Below are 19,801 nucleotides of genomic sequence, written 5' to 3' on the forward strand. Positions count from 1 at the left end.
ACTCTGCCGCTTTAACATCATTGTAGTGCAGCTGCGCGTCATTTCGCGCCAGTTTGCTGCACAGTCGTATTCTACAGCGGAAGATGTCGGACTCGGCTGAAGCGAGTGGCTGTTTTATGAAGTGGACATATTCCCGTCTCTTCACTTTTCTGAAACAAGCAGACAAGAACATTACAGCAATATGTAAAAGCTATCGGCCGCTGTTAATAGCACGAGTAATCTACTGAAGCGCCTGACACGAGAGCATAGACGAACACTTCTGAGCGATCCTTGTTCATCATCCATCACCGCAGCAGCTCCTGCTAAGCAGACGAAACGTGATTTTACTTCAGCAGCACAGAAAGCGTCTGAAGGTGAGCTCAAAAAATGATTGCAGGCTACACTGTGGAAGAGATGCTGCCGCTGCGTACTGTAGAGTCTCCGTCTTTAAAAAATGTATTTATTAGTTAAAGAGTTTAATTTCTATTGTTTGTCCACTCAAGGTTTATAGGGAAGGTGAGGAGGCCAACTTTTTCATCAAAATGACTTCGGTTTCCTTCACAGAAGAAGAAGAACAGGATGATGAAATGTCTGCTGTGATGCTGTATGATGCGAGCCGCTGACAGACACTTCAGTGTGTGAGTTTATGTGTATGTGGTTTGTGGCAGGCAGATAAACACTGCTTTGCATCCAACGCACTGACTTAGAAATAGATCAGAAACACACACACACACACACACACACACACACACACACACACACACACACACACAGATGTTTTCAGAAAGCTGATGGTGAAATCTGACCGCAGAGGGAACTTTCAATGTCCGGGTGTTTGAGCCTTCGCCTCTGCGCTGTCAAATCTGTAACGGGGCAGTGATGGGACGCTGGCCGCCACCTCGCTCCAGTTCCTGCTTTTATTCTGAGGGTGGTTCAGAAGCAGTGATGCCAAAAACCACACAGATGTCTCAGATCCCAGCAGGAATGAGAGTACACCATGTACTTTGTTTTCTCCAATCCTCCAAATCTGACACCCAAAAACTTCCATCCTTTCCATCCAGCATCCATCCTGAGAGTCCATTTTCATAGAGCCATGTAATGGAGACCCAGGTGTTCCACTGCGCTTGCCTGTATTTTAATTGTAAATAAATAATAAATAAATGAATGTATTTTTATATGTTTGAGGGATTGGTATTTAAAAGGTTACATGAAAAAGAAACGTTTATGGTTTGGTGATTCTGTAGTAGGTTTATCGAATTTGACATTTTTATGGAAGGTGAAGAAACATCTGGAGGGACCTGACATCCATCCTGTGTCAGGAAGAAGAACCTGAGTGGCAGCTGATTGCAGTTCATCATTTGTCTTGTAAACCTAAATTTCTCAAACATGCATTTAAGAGAAGTGTGTTTGCTGTACTCATCTTTTCCTGGTCACTTCTTTTACAGGAGCAAACGAGTAAGAGCAGCTCAATCAGCTGCTTATGAGCTCTTAGAATAAACCAGTGTGCCAGCTTAGGGGGGTTTGGTTAAGGTGTTTCTAATTTATATATAATTGACTGAAGTGTATGTGTAATTGAATTATTTGTGGGACTTTGTGCGTATATAAATAAGTCTTCCATGTGTTGTGTTGTGCTTTGATGGTTGCTTACGTGGATGATCAGTGTAGCATTTGGTTTGCTTGGTTTCCCAGATATGGGTCATACAAGAGGCTCACCTGAATCAGAGTATAAAAGCAAGCCAGTTGCTATTAGAAAGGTTTGGGTTCTTTGGTGTGTAAACTCATGCTTTTCATAATAAAGACCACATGTTGGTGGATAAATTATTCCAGCAGGCCAAACTCACAAGTCACATGACCAGATACCCTGAAACGGGAAGGACTGGACTCACAAAGTCTTCTACTTTCAATGGGATTTTAAAACAATTTAAAACAATTCTAAAAACATTAAAAACAGCCGCACCTTCATTCATTTAAATAAATTATTTGAACTGCAGGATCTGAAAATTCCCATCATCCCTACTAAGAAGTCAGACCTGAGATGATTACAAAAAAGGTGAACTGTGATAGGACGATGAATATTAAAGCAGAATTTATTATGAAACTGATGGTTGTGTCTAAGCTGGTTTATTGTTGAGCCTCTTCTGTAACACTTGGCTTCCTCTCTCTCTGGTGTCGTGTGGTTGTGTGGCAGGAAGTCCTGCTGGTTGTGAAATGTGTTTACTGCCAGCTGGATGTGTTGTTGTGTTGGTTCACCGCAGCTCCATGAATCTGACACACACCTCATCTGGAAGTACTTTTAATCCTGATACTTTTTCTTTATCTTATTTCGCTTCCTCTGACATCATCAGTTAAATAAAAGTTAAACTATACAAAATAAACCCAAAGTCCTGGATCAGAGGGCGGAGCTCTGGACTAATGAAGGGCCTGGACACACCTGAGGAACCACAAACATCCAAATGTGTCCTGAGGTTTGATTTCTCCCCATTAAAGCAGGATGGAAGCACTTTGAGCTTCGCCATGTTAAACAGCTGCTTCCATCAGAAGAAACAATAAAACATCTGTATGACTGCTTTCACATCACACCCTTACTGCAGTGAACACTTGCTCTCACACACAGAGACACTCCCTGCCAGTATAAATCAGCCTGTTGTTGTTGTTGATGTTTCCCTTGATGGGCGTAACATCCGTGGGAGGGGGGCAGGGACTGAGGGCGACATGATGACATGACACTTCCTGCCAAACACGCAATAAAACAGACGGAGCAGAGCAAGACTCGGTCAGAACCTGCAGGACCCCCCACAGGACCAGGATTACCCCGGACCTCCAGGACCGCCCCGAGAGCTTGTTACGATGTGGCTGCTTCTGATGATCATCAGCCTGCTGGATCAGAACCAGGCTGTGCCAGTAAGGCTGGATCATACTGGTCAGTTCATGAGACATGAGGCTCATCTGTGACTCTGAGACGTGTTTGTTTTTGTCTGCAGCTTCCAGGAGAACTCCACAGCCTTCAGCTCCTCCTGCAGAGCCAAGTGGACCAAACAGCAGTGAGTCAGTGCAGTACAAGTACACAGAGTACTCTCAGTTCTATGTGGCTACAGCTAGAGCAGCAGACTCCATCAGAGTTGTAGTAAACTTGTATTTTGAGGTGTTTTCTTCAGGCAGATATTGATGCAGATATTGATGCAGCTATTTCATCAGCCTGAGCCTTGTGTTTCCCACACACGCTGTAACATGTGTATCCAGATGAAACCCTACTGCCTTCCTTACATTAAAGCATCTTCATCTGAAGTCTTCAGTTTCTAACATCACTGTGTGTCTGCAGCCTTCGGCCCCTCCTGACCCCGCTCAGAAGATCACTTCCTCCTCCTCCTCCTCCTCCTCCTCTTCATCAGTTTCCTCGGAGTCAAGCCAGAGTTCAGAGGTCAGAGGTGACCTGAGTTACAACACAATCTCACTGTATACTCTGAGTCTATTTGCAGCTTTGAGGTTAGAGTCTGGTAAAATCTTTAATTTGGTAAAAACTGAACGGAGTTTTATAATAGCCATCAGAAATAATTTTATAATATGTCCTCCATCTGCAGTCATTACGTCCTGACACGTGCTGAGTTTTTTCTTATTTGTAGTTTTTTACCTTGTAGATTAAAAGAAAGAGAAACTGCAGCGTTAAAATGAGCGTCACTGTGCCATGTGACCAATCAGCTGTGGTTATTAAGGACAGAGTGACTGAATCAGTCCGTTTGGTCGATGTTTACAGGGTCCACAAATGGTGCGAGAACGGCAGAACCTGGAGAACACGGTAACACACACACACTCAGCTCCGTAAACAAATATCGTCACTCTTACTGTGCTACAATGTGTGATGTCATGACGTGTGTGTGATGTCGTATCCTGCAGGCTGTGGAGCAGGTGGACTCCTCTCAGGAGGTGAGCCGTCACTTTGATGTAAATAAAGCTTATTTTAATGAGATTAAATGTTAAATGTGTGTCTGTGTGTGTCAGAGTGAGGAGCTCCTCCAGCCTCCCAATGACACCAACAGCACCACCAGCACCAACCTGTGGATCAATGAGCTAGTTTTACTGGGAGAGAGAGCGGGCGAGCAAGAAGGCGACGGAGAGAGAGACACCAGAGATGAAGAGGACAGCGTGGAGAGCCAACACAGGGTGACATCACAGTGACATCACACACACCTGGGCAATACTTTAAACAAGAATGTTTGATCTGATCGTCTGGAAGATCAGATGAGTGAGACTCTGGGGCGCAGACAGCTTAAATTATATTATATTCTATTACATATTATATCTATTATATTATGTTACATTGATGTCGATGGTTGCTAATATAAAAATATGCACCTGTCAGGTTTTAGGTTATTTCTGTCTGCAGTCCTGTGCAGGTCACATGACTTACAGCAATAAAACTAAAAAACGAGCTGAGACGAGACTGAAAGCACAGCTGGTTCAAACTGATCTCTGATTGATGAAAGTGTAATGATGACGCATTAGGTGGGCTTGTCCCGTCTCCTGGTTGGGTCTATGGAACTAACCCAGCCTCCCCCTCAAGTCAGCTCGTCGTCTTCTTGGCTCCTTTAGGTTCTACAAAATAAATCAACTCTAGTGTGACTCCCCCCTGTCTCTTTTTACCCCGCCCCCTACCAGCCTTTGCTGATGACCTTCCACCACCTCCTGACACGACCTCGGCACAGAGAACCCGGTCTGATCTCAGAAGTGGCTGCAGAGGGAGGCGTGTCTGAAGTTGGCGACGTGGGCGGTGCCAGAGAGGAAAACTCTGAGTTCCTGCGACTGTGGGGTGACAGCAATGAGAGAGAGGCCGGGCTGACCTTTGACGTGCCTGACCAAGGCCTCCATGAAAATGAGGCGGGGCTTGAGCTGGGGCTGTAGAGACTATCCCCCCATTGTTATGATCACTTATTAACCAGTAACTGATGCGATTATTATTATTAACTACTGAAGCGTCACAGAACATGTAGCTCCACGTGTTAAATGTTTAACTGTCCCGATCAATCAAGCTCTGAAGTTTTAATGAGCACTGAGCATGAAAGCAGATCATAGCACAGTGAGTATCAGCCTCTGTTTGCATCCCAGCAGTTTAAGCTGAAACAATGAGCTGAGTTTCTGTAAATAAACGTGTTCCCATGTTTTGTTTTTTCTGTTTGAGCCTGAACATTTATTAAACTAAACTTCACATCTGTGCCTTGTCTCTGTTTGGTAATAAAAAGTTTAAATTTTTCATGAACTCCAGTTCTGTTGCTTTCCCATTTAAATATTACCATGCTTGATCCACTGTAATTATTGAAATTGTTAATAAAATTATGGAGTCTCAAGCAGCTGCATGTTTGACTGCACTGTGATTTAGACTCATTCATCTTTTTGGTTTATTTTTAGTCATTTTGCTGATTTCAGGTCAGTTTTTATTAGTTTTAGATATTTTTTTTCAGATTTTTTACACAATAAAACTCAGATGATAAAGAGAGCTGTGACATGTTTAGATATTTAGGTTATTTTCTTTGAAACTTACAGAAAGGACCAGACTGGTTCGCATCCCTTTATTTTTTGTCAACAAACATTATAATAAACATTAATGAGGTTAATGATTTCATTTTACAGTCCCTGAAAAGGAAACAAACTTTACTTTGCAGCAGAAAAAACAAAGTAAAATAAATGCAGTTTTACTTCGTTTTAGGTTTTTTTTTTCTCCAGGTAGTGGTTCAGCACTGTAACAACATAGCTTCAGAAAAAGGCAGGATCAGGGCAGCTTCTACAGGAAGCACAAGTTTGTGGTCCTTAAGGAAGAAGTGTGCCATTTATCGTCCTAACAGGAGCAAAGGGTTTTGATTGGGGGCTCTCAAATACCCGATATGCAGAACTGTGAGCAGCTCCTGGTGGTCTGTGGATCCCTGAGGACATCTTCTCCTCTGGTTTTACAGCAAGTTTGTGGAGGTGGGTTCTGGTCAGTCTCATTTTCTGTGCCTACATTAAATAAATGTTTGTCGTCTTTAATTGGGTGTTTGTTTGTTTGTTTTTAAATCTCCCATAGGTATTATTCACAGTATTAATTTAAGAGTGCAACAGAAAGTTATTCATTTCTGTTGTTCAGCGTTTTTTCCCCCTCACAGCAACACACTGCAACAAGCAGACCACGCAAATGTGTTTATGATGTTCTGAACAATAGAACAAACTCAGATGGAATTCCACTGCAGACAGTAAAAAGGAAGAAGATCTGAAAATCTTCTACATGAAACATGAAATGGTTATTTTATAAAGAGACTTCTGCTGATCCCGGCTCCAAGTTCTCTGTCCTGTTCTGATGTTGTTCTCGGTGTTGTTTGAAGGTGCCCTTGTGACGGAACGTTTGCCCGCAGTCCTCACACCAGTATGGTTTTTCTCCTGTATGGATTCGCATGTGACATGTCAGGCTGAACTGCCGACTGAAGGCTTTCCCACACTCATCACAGCTGTACGGTCTTTCTCCGGTATGGATACGCTGATGTTTCCTCAGAGAGCACGGGCGGGTGAAACTCTGCCCGCACTCCTCACAGTTGTATGGCTTCTCTCCAGTGTGAGTTTTGCTGTGTTTTTGTAAAATACATTTCTGCTTGAAACTTTTCCCACACTTGTCGCAGCTGTACGGCCTTTCTCCAATGATAACTCTTTGATGACTTTTAAGGGAGCACGTGTGAGAAAAAGGTTTTCCACACTCCTCACACCAGGGCGGACTCTCTCCGGTGTGGATTTGCTGGTGGACTTTCAGGGAAAATTTCAATGCAAAACTTTTACCACACTGGTCACAGCTGTATGGTTTCTCTGCTGTGTGCAAACGTATGCAGTGAGTGTTCAGACTACATTTTAGAGTAAAAGTCTGACCACACTGATCACAGCTGTATGGCCTCTCCCCGGTGTGACTTCGTTTGTGCTTCCTCAGATGGGATGACTGAGTGAAAGCTGAGCCACATGTGTCACAGCTGTACGGTCTCTCTCCTGTGTGAACACGCTGGTGGATCAAGAAACCACTTAGTTGAGTGAAAGTGGAAGGGCACTGATCACACCTGTATGGTTTCTTCCCGATGTGACTTCGCTCGTGCCTCCTCAGATGAGACAACTGAGTGAAAGCTGAGCCACATGTGTCACAGCTGTACGGTCTCTCTCCTGTGTGAACACGCTGGTGCGTTAAGAAAGTCTGCAGTCGAGCGAAAGTGGATGGGCATTGATCACAGCTGTACTGTTTGTCATCCATGTGAATCTTCCGATTCTTGTTTGAGGCGTTGTCATGGTGCTGGGAGCCATGATGTCTGGGTCTCTTGTGGCCACCACGTTTCTATGGCAAAAGAGGAAAAAGAAGGACAATTTGGTACAACAAGGTGAATGTAATTACAGAGACAACACACGGGTTCATAAAATGCTGGGACTGAGCTTTGAAACCTGGTGGAGGAGGGCGGATGGAAAAAGGGAGGAGAAATACATGCGAAACTTGAAAAATTAGAATATCGTGCAAAATTTCATTTATTTCAATCATTTAGTTTAAAAGCTCAACCTAATAATAGGATAGACATTGCAAAGCAAGATATTTAAAACCCTTTATTTGTTATAATTTTAATGATTATGGGTTACAGCTTATGAGAACCCCAAAATCTCAGAAAATTAGAATATTACATGAAATCAATAAAACAAGGATTTTAAATACAGAAATGTCAGAGCTCTGAAAAGTATAATCATGCTTATGTACTCAGTACTTGGTTTGGGCCCCTTTTGCATGAATTACTGATTCAATGCAGCGTGGCATGGATGCAATCAGCCTGTGGCACTGCTGAGGTGCTGTGAACACCAGGATGCATTGTTCAGTCTCATGTCTCTCATCTTTCTCTTGGTAATGCCCCATAGATTCTCTATGGGTTTCAGGTCAGGTGAGTTTGCTGACCAATCAAGCACAGCATTCCCATGTTCATTGGACCAGGTTTTGGATCTTTTGGCAGTGTGGGCAGGTGCCAATTCCTGCTGCAAAATGAAGTCAGCATCTCCATAAAGCTTGTTGGCAGAAGAAAGCATAACATGCTCCAAAATGTCCTGGTAGACGGCTGCATTTACTCTGGACTTAACAAAGCACAGTGCACCTTTATCTTCCACACTTTTCCCTTCCACATAACTTTCTATTAATGTGCTTTGAAATAGCACTTCAGAAACACCCAACTTCTTATGCAATTGCTTTTTGAGGCTTTCCCTTCTTATGGAATGTGTTAATGATGGTTTTCTGCACAACTGTCAGGTCAGCGGTCTCCCCCATGATTGTGATTCCTACTAAACCAGACTAAGAGACCATTTCAAAGCTCAGGAACCCTTTGCAGGTGTTTTGGTTTAATAAGCTGATTAGAGTGTGACACTTTGAGCCTAAAATATTGAACAATATTCTAATTTTTTGAGCTTTTGAATTTGGAGTTTTCATAAACTATAAGCCATAATCACCAAAATACTAACAAATAAAGGCTGGAAATATCTAGCATTGCATGTAATGAGTCTATATAGTACATTAGTTTCACCTTTTAAGTTGAATTAATGAAATAATTGAACATGATATTCAAATTTTTCGAGTTTCACCTGTAGAAGAGGTGGACAGAGAGACAAGTAGGAAGGGAAGAAAAGGAGAAGAAGAAAACGCAGATACTGAAACAAGGAGGAAATGTTTTCTTTCTTTCCTTATTAACACATCATTTCATTATCTTCTACTTCCTTTCTTCTTCTCTCCTTCCTCATTGGCTTCAACCTCTCCTTAATTTCTTCTCACCCTCCTTGTTCATTTCTCTCTTAGTTATTTCCTTCTCTTCCTCTTTGTTTGGTTCTCTATCTTTCTATCCACTCTTCTTTCAAACTGCTTTCCATCTCTACCTCCTCATTTCTTTCTCTCTCTCTCCATGTTTACTTCTCTCCCATCTCACCTCCTCCTTTCCTTCCCTGTTCCCTCCCTGCCTACTTTCTTCCTCTCTCCTTCATTGTAGAGCATGTTTAGCTGAGGGAGGATAACCAGTGTTATCACGCTGACCTCTGAGTGCCTCGTGCTATCCTCAGATTCATGCTTCAGCAGACTGCAGCTCATTGTGAGCTCTGCACATGAAATTAATAAAACTAGAGCTGGGCGATAGAACGATAACGATATGTATTGTGAAATAACTTTTTCTCGATAGAAAAGTTAAACTATTGCGATAGGCCACATCTCTCTTGTCCTCTTAAAAAAAAGGGAACAACAGCCAATCCAAATTAAGTAGCGCAGACCCGAACCAATCACAGCCACAGCATCACGTCACGTGACTTGTTACGTACAGCACAAGTGCCAAGCCGCACGTGTGTTTGTTTGGGAAGCAGCCAGCCGCCGTGCCGCCCGGGTAATGGAGGAAATGAGTGTGCCGACTAGAGAAACATCAACCGAAAGCGTGACCGAAGAGAAAACAGATGATGGTTCCAATGCCGGAGAGATTGTCGAACGGAAGAGCCACAGAAGTTCCGTAGTGTGAAGGTATTTCAGCTATTTCAAGTCTGACAAAAACAGAGTAGCGTGCACTGTAAATGTGCCGAAAGCAAGTCTGGAAATACAATAAAGCGGTGCAGCTCAGTCTCTGACTGGAAGTGGTAATTCGTCATTCGGCTTTTGTCAGACTAAAGTAACTGTTAAAACTGTTTGAAAAGCTCAGCTATGCAACAAGGAGAGATTGAGAATTTCCTTTTAGTTCTCAGTTTATTTGATATTGACAAAAGTTAGTCAGTTTTGTCTGTTCTTCTGTAAAACAAACTAAGATTTATTTTTAGAATTAATATTTTGTTTTTAAGTGAAATTGACAATTTAGTCTGTTTCGTTTGTTCTATTTTGAAACTTAAACGTGATATGAAAAAATCTTATATCGCCCAGCTCTACATAAAACTGAACACAAGAGCAGCTCACTCCGGTTTGGCTCCCAGGCTGAAACAATGTTTTTGTTTCTGACTTTCTCTCGAGTCCAAACTCAGAGATCCTCCACTCACAAACTTTGGAACTGCCGACCACAAAGTAATTCACACTGGAGTATTTAAAGTTAATAAATACTGTAAGATTACAACAGAGTAGCTCTACGGGACATTTATTTATGGCCTCACCTACTGAGTATCCATCTGATAACAAACAGGGTGTTGTGTTCAGAACATCCTGTTCTAATCTAATCTACTTTTTGTGTTTGTGCACTAGTGGAGTGATGTGTGTGTGTCTGACTGTCTTGTGTTTCCTCTGCAGGGAGAAACTAGTGCGAGTACATTATGTGTGGACATCACCCCCCGCTCTATTATTATATTTATTATTTATTTGTTTAGTTTTGTCTGAGCTTCTCCACTTTCTCTAAGCTGTTTTCTAATAAACTATTGTTGAAGTTCGCCAACTTCACAGATTGTTTTGATGGTAGAGATCAAACAGAGACAAGAACTTCATTTGACACTCTTTATTTTCCAAGCATTCAGTGAACACATATCTGCGGGACTGTTTTGATCACGCGGACTGGGAAATGTTTCACGTGGCTGCTAGGGACATTGATGAGTACACAGACTCAGTCTGTGGATTTATCAGGAAATGCGTGGAAGATGTCGTCCCATCCAGAACAGTTAAATCCTTCCCAAATCAAAAACCCTGGATTAACGGAGATGTTCGCGCGGCACAGAGCACCGCTTTTGCCTCGGCGAACACATCGGACTACAAACACGCACATTACCAACTCCGGAAGACGATCAAAGCAGCCAAACGTGAGTACAGGGACAGGGTGGAGCAACAGTTTGACAACCCTCGGAGTATGTGGCAGGGACTAAACACGATCGCAGACTTTAGAGGGAAAACCAGCACACCGCAGACCACGGCCTCTCTGTGTGAGGATCTAAACGTATTCTACGCTAGATTCGACACAGCGAACACCATGAGACTGGACAGTGTGCGCACCGCGGATGACGTCAGTGCGCACACTGTGTCTGAGGAGGATGTGCGGAAGTGCTTCAGGAAGGTGAATGCACGCAAAGCTACTGGTCCGGACGGGATTCCCGGCCGGGTCCTCAAGTCATGCGCGGCTCAGCTGGCTGGAGTGTTCACACACATCTTCAACCTTTCCCTCTCTCTGTCTGTAGTCCCAGCCTGCTTCAAAATGGCCACCATCGTCCCTGTACCCAAATCCTCCACCATCTCCTCATTGAACGACTGGCGACCTGTAGCCCTGACCCCCATCGTGAGCAAATGCTTCGAGAAGCTGGTCAGGGACTTAATCCGCTCTGCACTACCCGACTCACTAGACCCTCTACAGTTTGCATACCGCCACAACAGGTCCACTGATGATGCCATAGCCCTGACACTACACACTGCCCTGTCACACCTGGAGAAGAGAGACACGTATGTGAGAATGCTGTTTGTAGATTACAGCTCAGCATTCAATACCATCGTTCCCTCGAAGCTGGACAGGAAACTGCAGGATCTAGGACTGAGCAGCTCCCTCTGCAGCTGGATCCTTAGCTTCCTGTCTGACAGACGCCAGGTGGTCAGACTGGGCAGCATCACCTCATCCCCCATCACACTGAACACTGGTGCTCCACAGGGGTGTGTACTGAGCCCTCTCCTGTACTCACTCTACACCTACGACTGCACAGCCACTAACAACTCCAACATCATTGTGAAGTTTGCGGACGACACTACAGTGGTGGGTCTTATCACCAACGGTGATGAGACGGCTTACAGGGAGGAGGTCAGCGCCCTGACCCACTGGTGTCAAGACAACCATCTCACCCTCAACGTCGCAAAGACAAAGGAGTTGATAGTGGACTTCCGGAGGTGCAGAGAAGTACACACCCCCATCACCATCAACGGCGCTGCTGTGGAGAGAGTGAGCAGCTTCCGGTTCCTTGGAGTACATCTGGCTGAGGATCTTACGTGGTCAGTACACATAAACAAAACAGTGAAGAAGGCGCAGCAGCGCCTCTTCTTTCTCAGGAGACTGAAAAGATTCGGCATGAGCCCCCGCATCCTCAGGACCTTCTATCACTGTGCCATTGAGAGCATCCTCACTGGATGCATCACCACCTGGTATGGCAACAGCACCGCCTACCACTGCAAAGCTCTCCAGCGAGTAGTGCGGTGCTCTGAACGGATAATTGGAGGTGAGCTTCCCTCCCTCCAAGACATCTACAGGAAGCGCTGCCTGAGGAAAGCGGGGAGGATCATCAAGGACTCCAGTCACCCCAGCCATAAACTGTTCAGACTACTTCCATCAGGAAGGAGGTTCTGCAGCATCCGGTCCCGTACCAGCAGACTGAGAGACAGCTTTTTCCATCAGGCCATCAGACTGCTGAACACTTCATAGACACCTCAGCTTCACTACTGGAACTTTAACATTATGCACTCCACACTGTATATAAATGCCACTTGGTTTGCACATATTCAACTCTGTATATTTTATATATTTTATTATTATTTTTTTACTATTTAATTTGTAAAAATGTGTACACACACACACACACACACACACACACACACACACGTAGAAAAACATTTAGTATACACATCCAGAAATGCATACACTATTATATATTGTACATATATTTATTAGTTTCAGGTTGGCCATTCTTGTATTTTGCTCGTTTGTGTTGTTGTGTTTTGCACATCTCTGTTGCTTGTGAAGCTCACACACAAGAATTTCACTCGCATGTGCTGTGCCAGTGTGCCTGCACATGTGATGTGACAATAAAAGTGATTTGATTTTGATTTGGAGACCAAGCAGCTAGAGCTCTCTATGGGCGAGGTCTGGCTAAACAAAGGGATGTACTCGTGGAAGCTGCTCTCTGCGACACAACTGCTAGTACTTTCTCTCTCCATCTCTATGGTGACACCACTGTCTCCCCATCTTATCTCGCTCACCTTGGTCTACTCCCCTTTCTATGCAAGCTGCTCACATTCTTTGACTACACAGAAGCAGGCCAGAAACTAAAGCAACCTGAAACACAATTAATACAGCATGGAATCAACAGAATTACTTTATTCAATTTAAAAAGAATAATTATCATTAGCTTTGTCGTTTCCATTACTTCATTCCACACTATTTTGTGCAATTTTCAAGCTGCATCTCCAGCATTTTTGTATTGAACCATGTGTTCTCGCTACATTATTAAGAGTTTTGCAAGTTTAGCTCAGAGATCATAAACTCAGTCCTCGCTGCCAGTTTTTTGACACAACAAAACTCTGTGGATGCTCTTAGAGACTGCATTGTGGAGAGCACACTGACCAGCTGCATCACTGCATGGTACAGCAGCACTACTGCTATGGACTGCAAACGCCTGCAGAGCGTGATGACAACTGCAGAGACGATCATCTTGCATATTAAGCGCATAGCTGTTGGTGCCATTAAAATCTGTCTTTAGTGATTCAGGATTCAAGCGTTTATTGTCATATGCACAAAGAATTTCTCTGTGTATTGAAATTCTTTCTTTGCTATCCACACACAGATGCCTGGTTAATATTTATAAATAGAACAGACAAAATACAAATAGTATAAATAAATAAATGAAGACAAAATGTAAGTGTGAAATAGATGTAGTGCAAGAGAGCTATAAGAACAACCTGACTCTTTCTCCGTACAGATGCACTAACCTGTAGTTATAGAGCAGATGCAGTTTCTTCATCAGCCTTTCCCCTGTTTTTATGGCCATGAACACATTTGAATCTAGAACTCCAATATTATCCATTCAATTCCGCATTAAAACATTAAAAAACTCAAATTGTTACCTGATAATAATAATACCACTTTTAAAGCCGTTTAAATAACCACCACGGCTTCTGGGAGGACGATTGCTGAGTTTACGAGGTGCACCTAAACGCCCCATGCATTCCTGACGGAGTCTACAGCTTGGACCGTAAGTTCTGATGCAGACGCGCACATCGTTTTCTTAAACTGCGCGGCTGTGTCCCGATGGTTGTTTTGTCTCCTTTCTTCTGTCAAAGTTAAAGCCTGAACAGGAAGTCCCTCGTGCCCCTTCACGTCCTCTTTCAGCTGTGATAACCTCTCACCTGTAGCTCAGCGCGAGCTGAGGAGGACTCCTCTCCGTTGCTGTTCTGCGTGTCCCGGCTTTCCTCCTCCATTATTCCTGCTCTGCTCCTGTTCCGCCAAAACTCAGCAGCTCGTCTCAGTACTCTCTCCAACTCTCGCGGTGACTAAAAAATAACGCGAGAAGAACAAAAACACTCCCATGGCCTTTCCTCAAGTACGCGAGTCCCAAGAGTCCGGCACGCACAGACTAGCGATTTGTACAGCGTACTTGATGATGTCACAGGTCCGGAGTTTTTACTCTCTTAATTCAACTGTGACTAACATGTTATGAAGCTTAACTTTAATCTCAGCCAAACCGACTGACTCAGGAACAAAGAAAACACTGAAATAAACCAAACATTAACATTTAGAAGTGATCGAAGTGACTTATATATCATGTTTGACCTCAGCAGCGAAATCTCTATTAATAAAAATAATGTACATGTATGCCTTAATAAAAACAAACAGGTGAGATGTTAGGACACTTTATTTTTATTTTAGTGGACACTCAAAAATTACAACAGACAGCTGCTGGGGTTTGGAAGAGAACTGAACACATATTTAAAATATAATCTGATCATTTTGAAGCAGCCTTCAGAATCTCCACGTATTAACATGCTGTTTTTGTTCCCGGTGAAAATGTTTCCCCCTGAAGTGAAATATATCTCAGCCAAAACGATTTACTCAGGAACAAATAAACCAAACATTAACATTTCGAAGTTACCTAAGAGACTCATATATCATGTTTAACCTGAGTAGTGAAAGAGCATGGGAGGGTTGAAAACGATGTGCCGACCTCTCGGTCTGCTATGGAGCTGGTGGGCAGTGTTGGGAAGGTTACTTTTAAAATGTATTCCATTACAGATTACAGAATACATGCCCCAAAATGTATATGGAGCTGGTGGGCAGTGTTGGGAAGGTTACTTTTAAAATGTATTCCATTACAGATTACAGATTACAGAATACATGCCCCAAAATGTATATGGAGCTGGTGGGTAACAGATGTCTCGGAAAACGTCGGAGCACGTTTGGAAATATGTGATATGTTGATAAATCGAGCAGATATTTGAAGCTTACACAGCTACATTCTCACTTCAAAATAACTTACAATTTTATTTTGCGACCCAGAAAGAGTAATATTTAAAAGTTTTAGACGCGCTCCTCCGCCATTGCCGCGTTTGGGTTCTGGACTGATGACGTATCACGAGTACACGAGAATGCAAGCACGCACAAGTACGCATATTGAAACAGGCCCCTTGTGTATTTCTTTATTGACAAACACCTCCGATGGTAAAGTGTTGGAATCTCATTCTGGACTTATTTCCTTCCTTCTTCCTCCTCGTGTGCTTCACTCAGCGGGTGTAAATCACCTTCTAAATGAGGTGAAAATAAATCTGAGTTTGTTTATTTTCATTAATCTGGAGTGAGCCTCATCTGTGACACAGGTTATAATCTTTTTTATTAATTCATTGTTTTTCTTTTCTACGTTTATTCTTTTAAATGTTTTTAACCTGTCAGAACGGCTCCTTGTTTAATATGAAATGTCAGACTTCAGGGGAAACTTGTCCTTCAGAGCCATTGTGTGTTTATCACTGCATTCAGGGTTCAGGTTCATGGATGGGAAATCTGCGGCTCCCTTTGCTTCAGGTCTGAAACCGATCAGCGATCCCAGAGGAACATCGAGAACGATCAGCACTGATGATCATGCAGAAAGATGCAGGGGATTCTTTTAAAGAACAGGTTTTTATTCATGGCAGTGAAGAAGAAACTGGAACTTTTCCATCAATTACTAGTTCATGCATTACTTGATGAGGTTTTTCTCAGAGACTGGAAGGCCAGCTCTGTAGTTCTGATGGATAACGACGCATCACGCAGAAAAGCTGAACCTCTGTGAACATTTTACCATCAGCAGTAAAACTTCAGACACACACATCTGATTACACAGTTTACCTGCTTTGTTTTATTTATTTATCCTGGATACGATGAGCTGCACTGAGCTTCTGTAAAAACTTTATTTAAACGTGTGAGTACACTCTGGTCAAAGATGGTGTTGTGTTGTTCTGTTAAATAAAGACTTGAATCCTCTTAAAATCATCACTTTCTGTTTTTATTCACAACCATTTTATTTACGCAGCATCACAGCTTTGTCACATGTTCGTCGGTTTAACGTCCATTTCTTCTCACGGCGCTCGTATCCAACTGTTCGTCAGTGGTCGATGACTCCGTCCGCTCCGTCGACACGTTTAAATAAAGCTTTTTTGAACACGCTACTCGCTGTCCCATGACAGTCGTTTGAGGGCTCCTCCTGTGTGGACGACGGTGAGGCCACAGGTCGCTGCAGCATGACGTCACCGTAGAAACACCATGGTAACAAGACCTGCGAGACAACCACAGCATCACTGCTTCATTCTCTACCTCCTCATTTCCTTTTCTGCCTCCTTCTTTGTATGTTTTTATGTACTTCTGAATCTTCAACTTCTCGTTCCCTTATCCACCATCTCATTTCCTTTTCTACCTCCTTATCTCCTTCGTTTTCCCTCCAACTACATTCTTGTTTCCTTTTCGTTCCTGCCCTTCTCTCCTAATTCCTTCTCTATATCTAGTTTCTTTTCCGCTTCCTTATTTCCTTTTCTATTTTCTTGTTTGCTTCTTTATCTCCACATTTCCTTCTGAGACTCCTTCCTTTTTGCTCTGACTTCTCATTTCCTTAACTGTCCCTAGATTCCTCCTTTCTTCACCTATAACTGTTCTTCTCTACTTCCTTGTTTCCTTCTCCATCTCCTTCAATTCTTTACTTTCTTTTTGCTTACTTTCCCACTGTCTCATTTGCTCCCTGCCTCCCCTCTCAGGTCATACAGATGTGTGTGTGTGTGTGTGTGTGTGTGTGTGTGTGTGTGTGTGTGTGTGTGTGTGTGTGTGTGTGTGTGTGTGTGTGCGCGTGGTGTTACCCAGTGTGTAGGCGCAGACCAGTTTCTGATTGGTGGAGACGTGCAGCCAGCGTGGAACCAGCCAGTTGCTGTCAGTGTGCAGGGGGAGCATCAACACTGTGACACACAGCACCGCCACAGCCACACACACTGCCCACTGAGACGCGCTGCGCACAGCTGCAGACACACACACAGAAACATCATTAATAAGATCAACTCACTCTGCACCCGCGAATGCACTGCTGCAGGAACCAATCAGAGCACTCCATGGTGCCTTACCTGTGCAGGCAGGCAGGTGTGCCTGTGTGGGCAGGAGCTGAGAAGTAGGATGGGGCAGCGCCCTTTGTTGACCTCCTCTTTGCTCCTCTTCCTCTTGTCCTCCTCTAAGCTCCGCCCAAATCTCCCGTCGTCCCACCTGGCCTCCACCCCTCACCTCCATGCGGAACCGGTCCCTGCGGCCCCAGTGTCTGGGGGAGACGTCCAGGTGACGCACGACCCTGACAGGAAAACAAAATACTTGATTGCATGTGAGCGTCGTTATGGATTAAGTTTTAAACAAAGTTTGAAACACTCACAGGTCGACGCAGGACTTGGCCCGGATGCTACCCTCTGCCTCCACCACCCTGTAGAACGAGGGTGCCGTGCACCACACTGTGAGGACAGAGAGAGAGGCTGTTAGAGGCTGTTAGAGCCAGTGGCGGCGTGACCAGGGCCTAAACAAGGCTGCACTCACTCTTGAAGCTGAGGCTGAAGTTGTAGGGGTTGTAGAGGGTCAGCACCCTCCTATGGGAGCTCCTCTGCTCTGCGTAGAACACCATCTCTGAGGGGAACAGGAAGACGGCAAGACGCGGCACGCCCCCCACCGCCACGCTCTGCTCCCCTGCCACCGCCGACCCCCCCTCGTCTCCTCGCCCGTCATGGCTCTGCCTCCTCCTCATTAGTCCGCTCTGTGTGGAGCCCCGCCCGCGGACATGATCGGAGAGCTGTCATTGGATACCTAGAGGTAACACCGCCTACCACCACAGAGAGACAAAAAAAAAATCATTTAACGAGGAGAAAAAAAGTTTCTCTTTCCTAGGTTGTGGCTCCTTGGATCCTCCTCTGTCTCCTTATTTTGTACAATGCCTCCTTGTTACCTCTCCCTACTTTTTCCCCTCCTCCTCGTCCTTTCTGTGTCCTCATTTCCACCCTGCCCCCTTTATTTACCAACTCCTTTTTTCCTTCCTCATATCCCTCCTTCCTGCCTTTTCTCTGCCACCATGATTCTTACCCGATACCTTGCTGCCTTCTGTACGTCTTTCCTTCCTTCTGTTTCTTTGTTTACTTCTCTACCTCCTCTTATCCTTCTGTGCTTCTTCCCTTCCTTCTCTGTTTCCGTGTTTACTTCTCTAGCTCCTCGTTTCCTTCCCTAAACAAACAGGACCCAACATGTAAACAGTGGAGAACAAACACAGGTAACGCCTCATAAATAAGTACCTCAGCTCCTGTGTATCCCTCCGCTGCCAGCCTGTAGTATAAATTGTTTATTTCTGGATCTCTGTGTAAAAAACTCCGAAAAACTTCACTAACAGACTTTCTGTTAGTGAGCTTCCTGCTGTTTGCTAACGCTAGCTGCCCAATCACTCGCCAAAACACCGGTAACGTGACGCAGCAGAAACTGTCGCCAGCTCCGCGATATGATCTCCGGCAGCCGGACGGTCACACCGAGGCGTTTTATGGGAGTTTAATCCGGTAAAAAAAAGAAAAAAAGAAACAGAAATAAAACTGCTCAGTGTTTCTACTCACCGCTGCCCCGGATCTACTTCCTCAGCAAGCTGTTGCTTATAATAAATCCCTCCCCCTCTCTAGCTCTAAACCAATGAGCGTTCGGAAAGAGTCCCAGCCTTCTGTTGTTTTGTGTGTCACATCAGACTCCTTAGTTTGACGCTGTGTTTAAGCTGAAATGATGGTGGCAACAGTTGTAATTCATTTTTAATTCTGAAACTAAACAAGAAATCGTTTTGGATTTATAAAAGCCATAATATTCAAGAAAATGGTACAACAATGGTTGCTACAATGTTTCAACCATGCTACAAGAAAATGCTTTCTTTCTTTGGCTCTCGGAGGAGGCGGACGCATCTTTCACCGTCTCCTTCCCTTATCTTTCTGGGTTATCCTTTTGTGTTACACATTTCACTGTTTTTTTCCTTTGCTACCTCCCTGACCTGTACGGTCGGCAAGGTCTGTCTTCTCGGTGGGCAACTGCAACTGACAAATAAAGGCTATCATCTCATCTCATTACAATGGTACAACATTATAAGCAATAAATTATTTAACAAATAATTGTGGCTTTTAGTTTCCTTATTTTAAAGAAACTAAACATTTATATAACGTCCTACCAGTTATACACTTTTAAATTTATGTTTTCTACATATTTATAGATATACTTAATTTAAATAACTAGCGTTGTAGCATCTGCGGCATTCAAGTTCTCTCGGAAATGAAAGACATAAGAATGCCATGCACGAATTTTTAGTTGAGTAGGGCCTCTTTATCAAAAGGCTCGTCATCGTTTCAAGTATCAGTCTGTATAAACATGTTTTGGTCAAATGATGATGAATTCATAATCAACTTCACGTGTGTAATTTATTGCATGCCAAATGCCAAAATGTTTAAAATAACATTTTTCTTTTTAATATAACATCAGTAAGTCAAAGACTACAGCCTTCTAAATATCTGATATACGCTGTACGTCATTAACTTCGCTGTATTAGTTGATTAGTAGAGTTCGGATGGAGGAGTTTAAAAGGAGACCATGAACGTAGCACGTTGATCGTT

The 19,801-nt window shown here is 43.7% G+C and overlaps 3 protein-coding genes across 6 annotated transcripts; 1 reads left to right on the forward strand and 2 right to left on the reverse strand.

Moving 5' to 3' along the window:
- The first annotated feature begins 2,742 nt into the window (after nucleotides 1-2,742).
- On the forward strand, nucleotides 2,743-5,185 carry LOC146578323 (uncharacterized). The gene is made up of 7 exons (XM_085269436.1): nucleotides 2,743-2,880; nucleotides 2,961-3,020; nucleotides 3,299-3,397; nucleotides 3,731-3,772; nucleotides 3,871-3,900; nucleotides 3,976-4,137; nucleotides 4,633-5,185. The coding sequence occupies exons 1-7, from the start codon at nucleotides 2,827-2,829 to the stop codon at nucleotides 4,873-4,875; spliced, it is 690 nt and encodes a 229-aa protein (XP_085125562.1). The 5' UTR covers nucleotides 2,743-2,826; the 3' UTR covers nucleotides 4,876-5,185.
- Nucleotides 5,186-5,526: 341 nt separating this feature from the next.
- On the reverse strand, nucleotides 5,527-14,172 carry LOC146578324 (uncharacterized). The gene is made up of 2 exons (XM_085258192.1): nucleotides 14,039-14,172; nucleotides 5,527-7,309 (listed from the first exon to the last, which is right to left on the reverse strand). The coding sequence occupies exons 1-2, from the start codon at nucleotides 14,108-14,110 to the stop codon at nucleotides 6,251-6,253; spliced, it is 1,131 nt and encodes a 376-aa protein (XP_085114318.1). The 5' UTR covers nucleotides 14,111-14,172; the 3' UTR covers nucleotides 5,527-6,250.
- A 1,970-nt stretch (nucleotides 14,173-16,142) lies between these two features.
- On the reverse strand, nucleotides 16,143-18,905 carry LOC146578325 (motile sperm domain-containing protein 1-like). Of its 4 annotated transcripts, none has more exons than XM_085258209.1 (7): nucleotides 18,770-18,905; nucleotides 18,255-18,392; nucleotides 17,718-17,997; nucleotides 17,560-17,635; nucleotides 17,264-17,481; nucleotides 17,006-17,161; nucleotides 16,143-16,434 (listed from the first exon to the last, which is right to left on the reverse strand). In XM_085258209.1, exons 3-7 carry the CDS (start codon nucleotides 17,920-17,922, stop codon nucleotides 16,406-16,408), a joined length of 684 nt encoding a protein of 227 aa, XP_085114335.1. In that variant the 5' UTR covers nucleotides 17,923-17,997; nucleotides 18,255-18,392; nucleotides 18,770-18,905; the 3' UTR covers nucleotides 16,143-16,405. The 4 variants fall into 4 exon arrangements, with proteins under 4 accessions (XP_085114335.1, XP_085114341.1, XP_085114343.1 ...); XM_085258215.1 differs by lacking the exon at nucleotides 18,770-18,905 and adding an exon at nucleotides 18,461-18,763; XM_085258217.1 differs by lacking the exon at nucleotides 18,255-18,392 and having other exon boundaries at nucleotides 18,770-18,847.
- Between the last annotated feature and the right edge of the window lie 896 nt (nucleotides 18,906-19,801).

Source organism: Mchenga conophoros, linkage group LG3 (assembly GCF_057382185.1).
Source record: "Mchenga conophoros isolate Kocher_MC1m ecotype Shallow Benthic linkage group LG3, M_conophoros_male_GT1.1, whole genome shotgun sequence".
In the NCBI taxonomy this organism is placed as follows: domain Eukaryota; kingdom Metazoa; phylum Chordata; class Actinopteri; order Cichliformes; family Cichlidae; genus Mchenga; species Mchenga conophoros.